Source organism: Hipposideros armiger, unplaced genomic scaffold (genome assembly GCF_001890085.2).
Source record: "Hipposideros armiger isolate ML-2016 unplaced genomic scaffold, ASM189008v1 scaffold_690, whole genome shotgun sequence".
NCBI lineage: Eukaryota > Metazoa > Chordata > Mammalia > Chiroptera > Hipposideridae > Hipposideros > Hipposideros armiger.
The window spans coordinates 165178-180089 of NW_017732040.1; the positions used below are offsets into that span (position 1 = coordinate 165178).

Below are 14912 nucleotides of genomic sequence, written 5' to 3' on the forward strand. Positions count from 1 at the left end.
GTAAAAATGTAGGGTTCTCTTTCAAAGCACATATTGACCTCGCTCTGGAAAACATGCCCCTGATAGGACTATCTTCCATTGTGACCTCCTTGCTCATAAAGGTATGCGCCTTACTCAGATTTGGACATTGACTAGTAGCCTTTCCTTATGTTTTGAAAACAGAAATGGTACCGGTAAAACATTGTTATCTTCCATTAGATGTCTATAACTATACATTCTTCCGCTTCAGATGACCTTGAGTTCACTCCATGTTGGAGTCTGCATGACTACAATATAACCTCTCATAATACGTCTTCATGGTAGGGCAATGAGATCTATAATGGAATTTGATATGGGGAGGACATGCTTCCCTTAATAAAACAATGTAGGGAACGGACCAAAAATCTGGAGAATGGTGGAAACTAAATGCTACCTACATTTTTCCTGGAAGTTCCCCACTTCTAATCAAAATCTGACTCACAATAATCAAACTGATTTGTTGTTTCAAATATTATTTTGTATTGCAGGAAAAATTATTACTGTATGCAAGTTATTATGTTGGAACAAACGATATCTGAGAAGTCAGTTTTTTGGAGTTTGAGTGGAGTTCAAAAGTTTCTGGGGTGCTTTTGGGTGCAAGAAATTTTGAAGCAGTTTGATGAAGTGTATGACAGACCTACAAGGAAGGCCAAATCCAAATTCAGAGTACGAGATTTGTCCTTGAGTTTATTAAAATTATCTTTTGCTCTCAAGAGTTGCTTCTCTATCCCAACAGAGCGGCCAAACATGGCCCAGTTTCAGAGGCAAAGAAACCAAACAGTCTGGGAGGACCCCTCGAATTTTTAATTAAGTTGGACCAGTGTGAAGAAAGCAGGTACAGGATGAAAGAAGGAAAAACGTTCTTCCACCCCCAGGCCGGAGTAACAAGGGTCTTCAATGGCTTACCGGGTCTTGACGCTAGCAAGCCACCGAGCCCTGCAAACAGCATCATTAAGCGGAACATGGTGTGGCTTCTCGGCTCCGAGCCGGGTACTGAGCGGGCTGTCGTTGGGCCGGCTCGAGTCAGGGGGCTACAAGCACCGGCCTGGAACGTGCTGCTGCAAAGGCCGCATCGCCGCGCGTTCATGAGGCGGCGTTCTCGCGAGGCCGCTGTGCCCGGTATTTTTGCGTCCGGGTATTTATCGCGGGCAGTGTGTGCCTCCTTAAAATCAGTCCGCCCTGAGGCCGAATCCCGCTCTCTCACCTGAGGCCCCACCCTACCCCGTGGCCCACTGCTCCTCTGCAGTTACCCACCCCAGTCGCTCCTCGCGGTCGTGGTGCCCCCCAAACCCTTCCCTTCGTGTTGATGGTCCTGAGACAACACATTTATTACGCGCTGCTTTGTATCAGACACTTCTAGGTGCTTTAAAATACGGACGTGTAATACTTTGAATTAAAAACTGTACAAACGGAGACACACAACACTCACAAATTCAAATACATTCATATTTACTAAAGCTGGGTTTCTAAAATTAAAAAAAAAAAACTAACTGGATAGGTTTAAAAACAAAAAAGGTTCCAAGAAAGAATAAAGTGAGTCGATTTTGATATCTTTGGAAAGAGCCTGCTATGTTTTTTTTTCCCCATACCTACTGTCCAAATCCACTTTGTAACCAGACTGTCCACATTTTCTTCCAATCCATCTGGTTTTCCACAGGCTCTTGGCTACACTTCATGTGATATCATTCTCTTGTTCAGTAACTTCTCAGTACAACGTATATTCATTCACGTAATGAATAAGATGGACAAGATTCTTGCCCAAAGGTATATGTATGTTCCTGTAGCCAAATTCCACAACACAGTATTCAACATTTTCTGCATTCGAAACCCAGGCTGCCACCTGTTTTCTCCTACCTGCAATGCTTTGGTCACCTTGACTTCTGGTCTTTCCTGGATGAACATTGCCGCCTTATTCCTTTGGACTGCAATGCCTCCTCCCTCCCAGCCTCACCTCCAGTTGCTACCTATATGCACTATCTTTTAATTCTTTTCAAATCCCAAAGAGTGAATCTCATACTAATTAACAGAAAGGCAGACAAATTAAAAGGACCCGTGTGAACACAGAAACGCTCATTTAGAGACTCTCCACACCTAAACTGACAGCTAAGATGCAATTTTGTGGATGAACAGGGTTTCAACATGTCAATCTAAGCCCGAAAAAAGATAGCATGAGCAAAAACAAGTCAACAAAAATATACACTTAGCTTGTATCTCAACAGGAACAGCCAATGCTCGACTAACAATCCTCTCAGACAGTTGAGCCAAAGTTTGGTTTCATTTTGCTTCCATAGTATTAAAAGAACAATTACAGTAAATGCTTAGACTTGTCAATCAGTGTTAAGTATTTTGAATTAATTTCTAGTTCTTTTATTTCTTCATTATTTCCCTCTCCTTGACCTTTTCTCTTTAAATCTTTAATAGAACAGACTTTATATTATTCTTACTTGTGTATAAGGCTCTCTCCATAACAGGATGGGTCCAGAACATGTATCACAGTACCTAATTTAGTACCTGAAAAATGGTAGAGTTTCAATAAACATTGTGGAATTTAATAAAATCTGATTTGTTCTTAGAAAACCTGGATTGTGCTTAACTATATGGTTAGAAACCCAGGCATTTGCTTCATAGGAAGGGAAAAGGCAATACCCTGAACAAGGTAAGTTTGTGAACATATAGTCAAACAGTGCCATCAAAGTTGCATATAATTTATTCTTGATTATTAAGACATCTTCAACTGAAATAAAGAGTCTTCATTTGGGATTCTTTATAATTTTAATGTATATCTAATTGTTAAAATAATGTACCATCTTCAGAGAACTGAAATATCTGTCTTCTTCAAAATTAATCTGTTTTTTATTAATAACAAAAAGACATATACAATTTGGCAGAAGTCTAAAAAATTAGTGAAATAATACATGTAAAAGTTCAACTAGTATAGTTTTATCTAAAACTAGTATAATGTTTTAATTACAAGGTTATAAATAGCTGAGTACTTCGGAAGTTACTAGGCGACACAAAACAGAATTTCAAGTATTTTATTTACTGTAAATGTTATATTTGCATATGTATATATACACAAATCAATTTTTTTGAAAAACTAATGAAATTCCATTAATAAACCTATTATTAAAATTTATTATGAAAGGTTATGTAAAATTTTTAAGTGCTTAAAATTTTACCATCCATACTATTTCTTCCATAGTTAAAATTCATTTTTTTAACACAGTTGGGACGATAACTCATATACCACCATAACATTTTTGCACTTATCTAAAAAAATCATTTTTTCCTTCCTTTCTCCAGCCTAATTTCTTTGAAAACATTACTGTCAACAGAGATATGATCCAGCACACCTTAGAAATGTAAACATTCTAAATAATATTAATAGCAAGCTTTGAAGTTTCAGATTTTAGACTTAAAGTGCTCATGAAATTCTCAAGTGGTTTTACAACAGCTCAACTGATTGAAGATATAATTGATCCTGCTTTATTACAGCCATGAATTAACAGCATATCTGATTAGTTCTATTAAATACTTTGTACCTTAAAGTTTATACTTTACTATAATAATGCTATTGTAAAAGGATGTCATGTTTTAACATGATTCACAATAGAATTCTATTATTAAATTAACTTTTCTAATATTCATTATCCATAGATAGATCCACAGAATCTATTGTCCATAGAATCCACAGAATCATTTATCCATAGAATGATAATAAAAATGGAAGATCATAACTATGTGTGAATACACACATATACACTTTTAATGTATTCTGTACTTTAAAAATAATATTATGATATCTTAATTGGGGGTTTTGTGCATTCTTTTGAAGACAGAATGAATCTTTATTCATGTAGTGAATGAGACAGACAAGATTCTAGCATATGATGATTATTAGTCTGTGCAAGATGAAAAATATTAGATATTATTGGCAGCTAATTAGTCAGTTTTCATAGGTTTTAGATTATCACATGTTCAACCTGAAACTATAATAGTAACTAAGAACAAAATTCAGAATTACATTTAAGCACATAATAACAAAACTTAAACCAATACAGTTAATTTAAGAATCATTACAGTAACATGTTCAAAATAATGTAATTCATGTTAGGTGCATTAACTTCACAGATGACTGAATAAGACTGATTCAGTGACAGAAATGGAAAAGTTATTCTAAATTCCCTGGCTTCACTGAATTTCTTATATTTCTCAATTCCCACTACTCGATTTCTGTTTTTCTGTGTTTTTTTCTTTTGTTTTGTTTTGCAGTACTTTGTTTTCATTCATAGTTGCAGCAGGAAGAAAGGCTTTTCAAGAAAATATCAGGAAATAAAAGTATTAGCTCAGTTCCCTGAAGATATCTGCAAAAGGAAAGGTAAAACAATCAAGTGAGGGAACTATATAGAGGAGGTGCAGGAGCAGGACGAGCAGGAATTAAATTTCCCTGAGATGATACTTTCGGTTGTGGTGGAGGTGGCCTATGAGAGGAAAACAGACAGTTAATCATGTGTTTCAACTGAATGGAATAATGCTACATTCATTACAAACCCAACACAACACCATCCTGAACATCACCGACAATTCTTAAGGGTACATTACATTCTGAGATTATTACTAATCTAAAGTGCAATGGTTAAAGGGCTCCAAAAAGAGTCTAACATGGAGTGCCTACCTTAAATTAATGCTATTTTATAATTAACAATGTCATATGCAGGTTTCCGTTTATATGTTTTTAAAAAGAATAGCATGTGAAATTTAAAAAATAAACAGTAAAAGACAAGTGAGAGCACTATGTGGATTAAGCACTTCTTGTGCTGTTAGGATTTAAGGGCAGGAAATTACTGTAAGTGTAAACTTTACATAAATACATAGTGCTGAAATTCCAGCTCTCTCAAACCTACTATCCATTCTGAGAATCAAACCTGCTATGACTTCTATACATTTCCTTCCCAATCTTCATACTTTAACCTGTGGATACCCATTCCTTAACCACTTCACCCAATTCTAGTATATCTCTACTCTAGTAACATACTAGAACATATCTGGTGAATGTCTGTCTCACAATTTATATATTCTTCTCTTGATGCTCAGTTGGATTTCAACTCACTCTTATTGCATCATAAAGATTATATGAGAACACACTTCAGCGTTGCAATTCAATTGTAATTTGAAGAACTTTGGGGAGGTGGGAGGGGTGGAATGCATTTTATGTAATGCGAAATATAGTAATAAATTGTATCCTTTTCTTGCTGATTTTAAGCCCATCTATTTAGTCTTAATTTGATTCCTTTTTCAAAGTTTCTAGTTCTGTGCCGAAATTCTCAATCTTGATTATTAATTCCATGACATAATCATCACAGTTATTTTAAAGTCCGTGTCTGATAACTCTATTAACTAGATACCTTCTGTGTCTGTTTCTATGATTGATTGCTTTTCTTGATTTTAGTCACATTTTCTTTTCTTATATGTCCGGCTTTTTTTTTCTTTTATTGGGGGCCAAATATAAAAACCTGTAGAAATAAATTGAGGATCTAGTTCACCCTTACTCCTGGGTTGCAACACAAAGCCTGGGATGTTTGCCAGGGTTTCTCCTCCTTGGCAGGGCTATAGTTTTTGTCCCTTCAGCTCTAGGAGTTTGCTGAAAACTCTCCTCAGCTTATACCCTCTCAGTTCTCACTTTTTGAATAGATGCACACGTCTAGGACAGAAAACTAGCCCCAAAAGCTGGTATCATCGCCAGACTGCCTTCCTCTCCTGGATCTTAGCTCCGCAATTCTTTATTTCCTTGGTAGTTTTCTGATGCCTAGTCCAACCTATCTGGTTTCACACTGCTGGTTACTTTAAAGGTCCTTGTTTCTGAAGGACCTTTGGAGATATAAAATATAGTAATATATATCAAAGGCTGCAGAAGCAATTGACTGTCTTGCTGAAGCTTCTTCAAAATTTCATTTTGACACTGCACTAATATGACAATACTTACATAAAATTATTAAAAGCTTTTCTGTGAATTGTGCTCTATCTAAACAGTTGGCAATAAATACTTGTTCTAAATTAAATTAAAATACAAGGGAAAATATTAGACATTAACCCTAGGTTTTATTGTGGTTAAGTGATCTAAGCAAATTCAAGTCAGACCTTGATGGGAACTGCTGAGGCTGCTTGGCTGCATAAGTTGGTACTGGAAATCTGTTTGCATATATAGGCTAAAAAGGGGGGAAAAAAGTTATTACCACAATGCACTCATAAATAGATTTTCTATACAGTTTGTTATTTTCCATATAAAAGTAATCAATATAGTTAAAATCAATGAATAGATGAGTTACTTGTAATGCTGATGTTTAAAAATATTTTGCTTATTCAACATCTTTGCCACTGAATGTAGAACACTTAATTCTTCTAACGCTATGTATTTTTTAAATTCAATATTACTAAAGTCTTATAATCTTGGTTCTAATCAACTACATTAGTTAAAAGGTAACCTATTTCCTAAGTCAATATATTTTAAATTAAATCTCCCCAAAATTTATTGCCAAATCTACACAGTACCTAAATGATATTACAAATACCACTAATCTACAACCGTAGAATTTGGAATTCATGATGTTCTTCCTTGACAAGGTAGTTGAAATGAAGTTTTACAGCAAAATGACTCTATAACATGGCCTCAAATAAGAAAATTTTTTCACATACCACATTACATTACAAAAAGTTAGGGAAAATCAGATGTAATTACTAAATCACTGATGAAATGCTCTTGACTAAGATATTATCCACTATCTACTGTTATTTGCTAAAGTTCTGTGAGTGGCAGAATATGCACAGTATTGAAAAAAAGTTTGAACATTCTCTGGGTCCCACTATGGAATGGGCTATTTTTTTGCCCCACAAAGTGATTTGCTTGTACTACAAAAACGGAGAAGCGATGCAAAAAAATGCCTCCATCTCCTTCTACCAAGTCATTGGTACAGCACTCTAAAGGGATAGTTAAACCCCACTTCTTGGAATTTACACATGCTTTTACATATATGCAAAGACCTATGCACAGAAATGCTTGATGCTGAATTTTTATGGTAACACGATTTGAAGCAACCTATTTTTAAATTGATAAGAAATTCATAAGATGGAATGGTATGCAGCTATTAAAAACAACAGGGTACATGCTCATTACTTGTAAACAGTGGTACACCCATCAAGTACCATGAACAACCATAGTAACATGGCATCACAAAAAGAAAATGACAATTCTCCAGAAACCAAACTCAAAGTGATGGAAGACTATGATCTAAATGATAGAGAATTTAAAATAGCAGTCATCAAGCAACTCAACAAAATATGAAAAATAACTCAGAAAGGCAGTTCAATGAACTCAGAAATAAAATTAATGAATAAAAGAAGTACTTTACCAAAGAGATTTAAACTCTAAAAAAGAACCAAACAGAAATTCTAGAGCTGAGTAACTCATTAAGTGAGATGAGGAATTAGAAAGCATTAGAAACAGAGCAGACTACATGTAAGAGAGAATTAACAAGCTTGAAGATAGAAATATAGAAATAATTCAGGCTGAAGAGAAGACAGAACTAAGATTTTTTTTTTAATGAAAAAAAAAACTGTATGAGAACTATCTAACTCTATTAGGAAAGGCAATATAAGGATAATGGGTATCCCAGGAGGAGAGAGGGACAAGGGAACAGACAGCCTATTTAAAGAAATAATAGATTTATTAGTTAAGAGAACTATATCCAAAAGAACTTCCCGAAGCTACAGAAAAAAATTGAACATAAAAGTACAAGAAGCTAACAGAACACCTCAGTATCTCAACACAAAAAGACCTACTCTAAGACACATTATATTAAAACTGTCAAAAGTCAATGATAAAGAAAGAATTATAAAAGCAGCTAGTTAGGGGTTGTTTCCATGTCTTGGCCACCGTGAATAATACTGCAACGAGAGGGGTATTTATATCTTTATGGATAAATGTTTTCAGAATTTTGGGGTACTGAGAAGAGGGATTTCTGGGTTGTATAGTAATTCTATTCTTAATTTTTTTGAGGACAATTACTCAGCCATAAGAAAAGATGAAATACTGCCATTTGCGACAACTTGGATAAATCTTGAGATTATCATGCTAAGTGAAACAAGCCAGACAGAAAAAATTGAGAACCATATGACTTCACTCCTATGTGGCATATAAAACTGAAAGCAACAAACAAACAAAATCATAGACACAGATAACAGTTTAGTGGTTACCAGAGAGTAAGGGGGAAGGGGGTGGTATTAGAGGGTAAAGGGGGTCAAATATATGGTGATGAAAGAAGAACTGACTCTGGGAGGTGAATACACAATGCAATACATAGATAATGTATTATAAAAATGCATACTTGAAACCTATGTAACTTTACTAATCAATGTCACCCCAATAAATTTAATAAAGATAAAAAAATAAAGGAAGCTAGGGGGGAAAAATAGTAACCTACAAAGGAATCCCCATCAGGTTATCATCAGATTTCTGAGCAGAAATCTGAGAAGAGAGTGAAATGATACATTCAAAATATTGAAACATTGAAACTACCAGCTAAGAATACTCTAATCATCCAACCAAGTTATCTTTCAGCTATGAAGGAGAAACAAAATCTGAGGTAGTTCTCCATCACAGAAATGCATTTCAAGAAATGCTGAAAGGAGATCTTCTACCTGAAATGAAAACATGTACACAAAACTTTAGGTAAGATGACAAATACAATCAGAAAATTGCAATTCTATTTCAAAACGGGTGGTATAAACGTAATTATAACATAAAGGTTAAAGGGGGAAAAGCACTTAAAATAACTATAGCTACTCCAATTTGGTAATGAACATACACGTAAAAAAGGATAATTTGTGACAACAAAAACATAAAAGAGGATAAAGAAAAGGGCCCAACTTATATAGACAAATGAAAATAAGAAGTTATCAGAAGAAAAAAGGCTATTTTACCTGAGGGATATTTTATACAAACCTCATGGTAACCACAAAACAAAAACAGAGCTAAGAAAAGATATAAGGTCAATACTACACAAAAAGAAAACACTGATATTGCTGTATTAATATTTTTTTTTAATGAATTTGAGATGAGAGATTGTCTTTCCCACTCTCATACATAAGGACTCTACCAACAGCTGAAAACTTAATAACAGCTATCAGGGACTGCTTTAGAACTTCTAAGTGTCAACATGAAAGATTTCACTGGACAACATGGGGAAACTTTTAAATATGTCAAGGAAACTGAAAGCTTTCCCCACTACACTCAGGAATAATACAAGGATGCTCGATTTTACCACTGCTGTGCAACATAGTACTGAAATATCTAGCCAGAACAATTGGACAAAAAAATAAACAAAAGGTATTCAAATTGGAAGAGAAGAAGCACAACTATCTCTATTTGCAGATAATATAATCCTATATGTATTTAGAAAATTCCAAAGAAACCACAAAAAAGCTACTGGAGCTAATAAATGAATTCAGTAGTGATGCAAAATATATAATGAACATATAAAAATCAATTTTGTTTCTATATACCTGCAATGAGCAATCTGAAAAAGGAAATTAAGAAAGCAATTCCATTTACAATAGCTTCCAAAAAAATAAAATATCTAGGAATAAATGTAACCAAGGTCAAAGACTTGTACACAGAAAATTACAAAATATTGCTGAAAAAAATTAAATTAGACCTAAATTAATGGAAAGACAACTAGCATTCATGTCTCAGACACTAAGTATTGTCAAGATCTGTCAACCCAAAGTGATATATAGATTCAACACAATCCCCATCAAAATTCCAATAGCCTTTTTTGCAGAAATGGAAAAGTCAATTCTCAAATTCATATGGAATCACAGCGGCCCTAAAAAACCAAAACAATCTTGAAAAAGAAGAAGTAGTTGGTATGCTCACACTTAGCAACTTCAAAACTTATTAAAAAGCTACACAAATGAAAATAGTGTAGTAGTGGCATAAGGATGGACATGTAGACTAATAGAACAGAACTGAGAGTATAGAAATGAACCTGTACAGCTATGGCCAATTGATTTTCTAGAAAGTGCCAAGTCCATTCAATGGGAAAAGAATAGTCTCTTCATCAAATATTACTAGGACACATGGGTTTCCATATACAAAAGAATGAGGTTGGACCCCCTACTTCATACCATATACAAAAATTAACTCAAAATGGATCAATGACCTATCAGAACTAAAAACATAAATCTCTTAAAAGAAAACATAAATTTTCATGACCTTGGATTTGACAATGGATTCTTAGATGTGACATGAAACACAAGCAACAAAAGAAAAAAATAGATAAATTGTATTTCATCAAAATTTAAAACTTTTATGTATCAAAGGACATTATCAAGAAAATGAAGAGACAACATACAGAATGGAAGAAAGTATCTGAAAATTATATATCCAATAAGGGGTTAATATTCATAATATATAAATAACTTCTACAATTCAACAACAAAAAGACAAACAACACAATTTTTTAAAATGGGCAAGAATTTGAATAGATACTTCTCTAGAGAAAATATACAAATGACCAATAAGCACATAAAAAGATACTCAACATCACTAATCATTAGGGAAATGCAAATCAAAACCACAAGGTACCACTTAACATCCATTAGGATGGCTATAATAAAATTTAAAAAATAAAACAAAGCAGAAGTGCCAAGTGTTGGCAAAGATGTGATGAAATTAGAACACTTCTGGTAGGAATGTAAAATGGTGCGGCCACGGTAGAATACCATTTGTTGTTTCCTCAGAAAGTTAAATATAGAATTACCATATAACATAATTCCACTCTTAGGTATATACACAAAAGAATTGAAAATGGGTACCAAAATACATATACATACGTGTTCAGGGCCACACTATTCACATTAGCCAAAAGATGGAAACAACCCAAGTGTCCATCAACAGGTGAATGAATAAACAAAATGTTATACATACATACAATGGAATATTAGTCAGCCATAAAAAAAATAAAGTTCTCATAGATACTACTACAGTTTGAACCTTGAAAACATTGTGATATATGTCAGACACAAAAAAAGAAATATTGTATGATTCCACTTGTATGAGGTACTCAGAATAGGCAAATTCATAGAAAAAGACCCCAAATATCCAAAGCAATCTTGAGAAAGAAGAACAAAGCAGGAGGCATCATGCTACCTGATTTCAAACTATCTTATAAAGCTATAATAATCAAAACAGTATTGTATTGGTATAAAAACAGACACATCGATGAACAGATCAGAAATAAACCCACACATTTGGTGAAAAAATTTACAACAAAGAAACCCAGAATATACAATTGGGCAAGAATAGTTTCTTCAATAAATTGCTCTAGAAAAATTGGACAGCCACATGTAAATGAATAAAATTGGATTACTATCTTATACCATACACAAAAATTAACTCAAATTGAGAATTGAATGTTACACCTAAAACCACAAAATTCTTAGAAGACAACATAGGTGGTAAGCTCTTTGATATCAGTCTTGGCAATGATTTTCTAGATTTGACACTGGAAACAAGGACAATAAAAGCAAAAATCAATGAGTGGAACTACATCAAACCAAAAAGCTTCTGCACAGCAAAGGAAATGATCACCAAAATGAAAATGCAACATACCAAACAGAATAAAATATTTGCAAATCGTATATCTGATAAGGGGTTAATATCCAAATATACATAAAGAGCTCATACAACTCACTAACAGAAAAACAATCTAACTAAAACTGAGCAGAAGATCTGAATATACATTTTTCCAAAGACATACAGAAGGCCAATAGGTACATGAAAAGATGCTCAACATTGCCCATCATCAGGCAAAGACAAATGAACACCACAATGAGATATCACCTCACACCTGTTGGAATGACAATTATAAAAAAGATAAGCAATAACAAGTGTTGGGGAGGGTGTACAGAAAAGGGAGCCCTTGTATATTGTTGGTGGGAATGTAAATCGGTGCAGTCACTATGGGAAACAGTATGGAGGTTCCTCAGAAAATTAAAAATAGAACTACCATATGGTCCAGCAATTCCACTTGGGAATTGAAAATTCCCACAGAAAATGAAAACACTAACTCGAGAAGATATATATAGATATATTCATCCCCATGTTTAGTGCAGCACTATTTACACTAGCCAAGACAAGTAAGCAACCAAAATGTCCATTGATGGATGAATGCATAAAGAAAATGTCATACACACACACACACACACACACACACACACACACACACACACACACACACATATGATGCTATTCACGGGTGCAGAGTTTCTGTTTGGGGTAATGAAAAAGTTTTAGAAAAAGACAGTGGTAATGATTGCACAACATTGTAAATGTAATTAATGCCACTAAATTGTATTACAAGTGATTAAATGGCAAATTTTATGGCTTATATATTTTATCAAAACAAAAAACAAAAAAAAATATGTCAGGATGGAATACAGCATATATGTAACTTATAACTTGTATACGTAGGGACTATATGATTATCCTGTATATGTAGTGATATGGAAAAAATGCAAAGATACGTAATTAAGGGGAGAAAGGGCAAAACAATTTTTTTTTATTTTTTATAAAAGTAAAGGGAGTAAAATAAAGAGACTCCATATAAATATGTGTGTGTACGTGTGTGTGTGTGTGTGTGTGTGTGTGTGTGTGTGTCTGTGAGAGCAGGGGAAGGATATCTAATCATTTTATGTCCACATAACTGGAAGACTTTAAAAGTCTGACAATATCAAGTGTTGGCAAAGATGTAGATCGAACAGAAATGCTCGTGCACTCCTGGCAGCACAGTCACCCTATGGTGTAACTAACCTCTTTGGAAAGCAACTTGGAAATTTCCAGTAAATATTCACATATCTTTCAGTCCAGCAATTTAATTCCTATATGCCTCTAGGTATATGCCTCTAAATTCTCTCTAACAGAATTTTCTGCAATGATGGAAATGTACTATATCTGTGCTGTCCAATACAGTAGTCAGTGGTCACATGTGATCTATTGAGCATTTAAAATGTGAATGAGGGATCTTAATTTTATATCATTTAAAATAAAATTTAAATAGTCACATGCAGATGGTAACAACTGTATTAGACAGTGCAGTCCCAGAACTCACACACATGCAATGAGAAGATATATACATAGAATACGTAAGGGTGAGATATAATGGAAAATTGGAATCTGATAATAGGAAAATGGATTTTAAAATTGTGTGGTATTTATGCAATGTAATATCAACTGTGAAAATGAATGAACAAGAGCTACATGTATTGATAGGGATAAATCACAAAGCACTGTTAAAGGAAAAAGCAGGTTGCAGATATATGTGTAAAACATCAAACAAAACATCATACAAAGTTTTAAAAATAAAGTAAAATTTATCTCATCTGAGAAAAGTGTGTCATTATCCAGCCCTTCCTAACACACTCAGAGGAACAGTGATTACTGGTCCCATTCCTGAGACAATGAAGTCTATTCCAGGAGTTCAGCACCAGGTCTTTGATAACACGCCCTATAGGGAAGTCAAACATTGAAAACAGAAAGACTGCGGACAGAGAGAAAAACAGAGAGAGCATAGGTCCAGTATCATTTCCCAATCTTGGTTTCAAGGCACGGCAGTCTTAATATCTAGCTGTCTTCCCTGTCCTCTGAGCCAGAGGCCCTACTGGTATTTCTTTAACGAGCCCAGAGACCACCTAAAAACCACACTCCTAAATTATTAAGAAGTTATCTATGTTTTTCTGCATCTATGTGACAATTATTTTTTCAGTCTTTAAAAATGTGATACCATAATAATAGTAAAGAAAAAGAATTTTTCATTTTAAACTTACAACTTCTCTGGGAGGAGTCACTGGAGAAACATGTCGAGGAACACTCACTGGGTGTCTAGAAACTTTTCCTTGATTTTTGTCATCTGATCTGAAAGACAGAACTACTTTTGAGCTAAATTAAGATTAAAACATTTCCATATGCTATATTACACATACCTTGTATTTCTCCCCAAACAGAACCATGATATTGGTAGAGATGGTGATGAAGATCATGATCATAGCTAAAGTTTTCATAGCATTTTTTACAGCTTTCACACATTTTTAATCCTTGTAGTACTAGAAAGTTTGGTTAACCCCATTTCACAATTAAATAAACTGAAATTCTAGGAAATTATGTAATTTGGTTATTTAAGCCAATGTTCCAAACTTTTCTCCTCAAGTCTTCCTAAAACTCAGAGAAGAGTAAAAGCATATTCTTAAGTCGCATTTACAAAACTTGAAGTAGTCACTCTAAAAATTAGGAAGTCCAGGAGAAAGTCAGCTAAAATTAGGAAGACAGCTAAGTTTTAGACATGCTGAGGTGACAGCAAGTCAGCTATGTACAGATGTATAGGAGATAGCTATAGTTATGGAACTAAAATTTCAGAGATGCTAACTGGGAAATTACATGGCTTGCCCAAGTCTGAAGTGAGTAAGAAAGTAAGAGAAAGAAAGGATAGGAATCTAAATCTGTTTTCAAATATGTTAAAAACTAATGCTAATATCAGGACACGCCAAGAAAGTGTTAATGTAATAAGTGAAAAAAACAGGGTACTGAAGTAAAAGGTGAGAAATCAAGGCAAAATATGTATATTTTAAAATAATTATCATAATAAAAACTAGTTATTAAGTAATTAAATTGTGCCAGCAATGTGCTACGGGTTTTATTTGTTAATATTTCCTCATTTAGTCCTCACATCAACCTTAAGAGAGAGGTAATAAGAAAATTTCTCAACATTTACCTTTTTTAATCTTTATCCCGAATATTTTAATCTCTAATTAAGAAGCCCGGGGTGACCAGTTAGCTCAGTTGG

The 14912-nt window shown here is 34.1% G+C and overlaps 2 protein-coding genes across 3 annotated transcripts in view; both read right to left on the bottom strand.

Moving 5' to 3' along the window:
- ADAM32 (ADAM metallopeptidase domain 32) overlaps positions 1-1113 on the bottom strand; it is a 140038-nt gene extending 138925 nt beyond the window's left edge. The window contains exon 1 of the mRNA XM_019626793.1: positions 925-1113. Within this exon, the coding sequence (XP_019482338.1) occupies positions 925-1105 (181 nt within the window). The 5' untranslated portion in view covers positions 1106-1113. The remainder of the gene's footprint in view (positions 1-924) is intronic.
- A 1925-nt stretch (positions 1114-3038) lies between these two features.
- ADAM9 (ADAM metallopeptidase domain 9) overlaps positions 3039-14912 on the bottom strand; it is a 98875-nt gene continuing 87001 nt past the window's right edge. For both annotated transcript variants that reach the window (XM_019626824.1, XM_019626825.1), the window contains exons 20-22: positions 13900-13987; positions 6157-6224; positions 3039-4499 (exon numbers count right to left, since the gene is read on the bottom strand). In XM_019626824.1, the coding sequence (XP_019482369.1) occupies positions 4406-4499; positions 6157-6224; positions 13900-13987 (250 nt within the window). In that variant the 3' untranslated portion in view covers positions 3039-4405. The remainder of the gene's footprint in view (positions 4500-6156; positions 6225-13899; positions 13988-14912) is intronic.